Source organism: Plecotus auritus (assembly GCF_963455305.1).
Source record: "Plecotus auritus genome assembly, chromosome: 12".
Taxonomy (NCBI): Eukaryota; Metazoa; Chordata; class Mammalia; order Chiroptera; family Vespertilionidae; genus Plecotus; species Plecotus auritus.
This window is the reverse complement of record NC_137778.1, coordinates 32,785,430-32,787,366: the sequence shown is the minus strand read 5'-3', so window position 1 is coordinate 32,787,366 and position 1,937 is coordinate 32,785,430. Positions and strand designations below refer to the sequence as shown.

General features: G+C 46.6%; 1 protein-coding gene across 1 annotated transcript; it reads right to left on the bottom strand.

The window, feature by feature from the left end:
- Positions 1–1,114: 1,114 nt before the first annotated feature.
- On the bottom strand, positions 1,115–1,345 carry SPRR4 (small proline rich protein 4; the record flags this gene model as incomplete). Its single annotated transcript, XM_080647338.1, has 1 exon — positions 1,115–1,345. One exon carries the CDS (start codon positions 1,343–1,345, stop codon positions 1,115–1,117), a length of 231 nt encoding a protein of 76 aa, XP_080503464.1.
- Between the last annotated feature and the right edge of the window lie 592 nt (positions 1,346–1,937).

The window sequence follows — 1,937 nt, the reverse complement described above, 5'->3', positions numbered from 1 at the left end:
TCCACAAAATACCACATGCGGGTGTGCACGTACAGTGTGATTGAAACTTCGTGGCCCATGCGCAGAAGTCGGTTTTCGGCTCTCAAAAGAAATTTCAATCGTTGTACTGTTGATATTTGGCTCTGTTGACTAATGAGTTTGTTGACCACTGTGATATCTCACTGAGATTTTAATTTGCATCTCTCTGATGATTAGTGACACTGAGCATTTTTTCATGTCTATTGGCCACTTGTATGTCCTCTTTGGAGAAGTGTCTATTCAGGTCCTTTGTCCATTTTTTATTGAATTGTTTGTCTTCTTTTTGTTGAGTTGTATGAATTCTTTATTTTTTTGAAATTACCCCCTTATCACATTATTATGCTAAGCAAAATAAGCCAGTCAGAGAAAGACAAAGATCACATGATCTCACTTACATGTGTCATATCGGGATGATGCTCTAACCAACTAAGCTACCCAGCCAGGGTAAGTGTCCCAGACTCTTGTCAGCTAGTCTCTGGGCTTTCTCTCTATACCTGAGCTGCATCAAGATCTGATCTTCCTGTCATTAATCATTGGAGAGCAACTCTGCCCATGAGGATGCATTCCCAGGCACGTGTGTGCTCACACACTCACTTCCCCCAAATATCCCCTCTGAATAAATGAAAGATCACAGACTAGAGCCAGGAAACAGACAATGACATGAAGCACAGTTTTATTAGGGGAGGAAATAAGAAAGAAGCTAAGGGAAGGGGAGTTGGGAAGGAAAAGGAGGCCAAAGCTGTGCATCAGCCCCTGGTATCCCCACTAATCAGGTTGGAACCCTGAAAGAAGCCCAGATACATTCTTTGCTTTGGGCCATGGATGCACCATAGCTGTGGTCAGGCCGGAGGTTGGAAAGAATGAGGCCTTCTCATATCCACCTGAGAGAGTATCAGGGTGGAAGGTAGAAGACTTGGAGGCAATGGTGAGGTGTGTGAAGGTCTCAGTGGGAAGAACTTCCAACAATGCTTCATTTGACCCAGGGTAGGTGGAAGTGGGAGAGAAGGGGAAATCCTGGAACCTGGGGGAGGAGCAGGAAGAAAGAAGTCTCCATCTGGTAGCCTAGATGTCAAGCAGGTGGTATTCCAGTTGATCCTTACTTCTGTTTACTCTGGGGGACTTGCTGGGCCATGGGGCACTTCTGCTGGGCAGGGATGGCCGTGCCCTTAGGTGGGCATTGCTTCTTGGCCTGTGGAGCACATGGATCCTTGGTTTGGGGAGCACATGTTTCTTGACATTTGACAGGCGGTGGCTGACAGGGCTGTTTCACCTGGTGCTGCTGGGCCTTCTGGGGCAGGTGCTGCTGCTGCTGCTGCTGGGAAGACATTGCTGCAGGAACAGGTGAGCCTGAAAGAAACCCGGGCAGGGGGTGCCATGAGAAGCACTCCCCCTATCTCTTCTCCCTTCTGACACCGAGAAGAGTGTTTTCTCCACCAGCCAATAATGTGATAAGTGATTAATGGCCTCAAATTGGTTAATGGATTGATTCGCATGCACCCATTGTTGCCATCCTCCTCTTTCCTGTTCTTTCTCTTCTATGTTGTTCTGATATCTTATCTTCCTTCATCTCCCCATGGGTTCTTGACTTAACAAAATACATAGTATATTTCTAAGCCCTACCAGAAAATATGTTGGGGTGCTGAACTGATTATTAAAAGGTAGCCTAGACATTTTGTAAGATCAAGGCATGAACTCTTAGCTGATGGGTCGGTAATGTCAGCTGGTTGCCTTGGGTAGTGCAATGAATGTGGGCAAGACAGATGGGCATAAAGAAAAGGCAGTCTTGGTCTCAGAGGGAAGTATATGTAAATGATGAGCTAGACAAACCCTGTTCCAGGTACTCAGAGGACTGAGTTCTAATCACAGCTCCATCCCTGCCTCCCCACTTAACTTGGCTGTGGGATAGTGGTTCTAGCCCT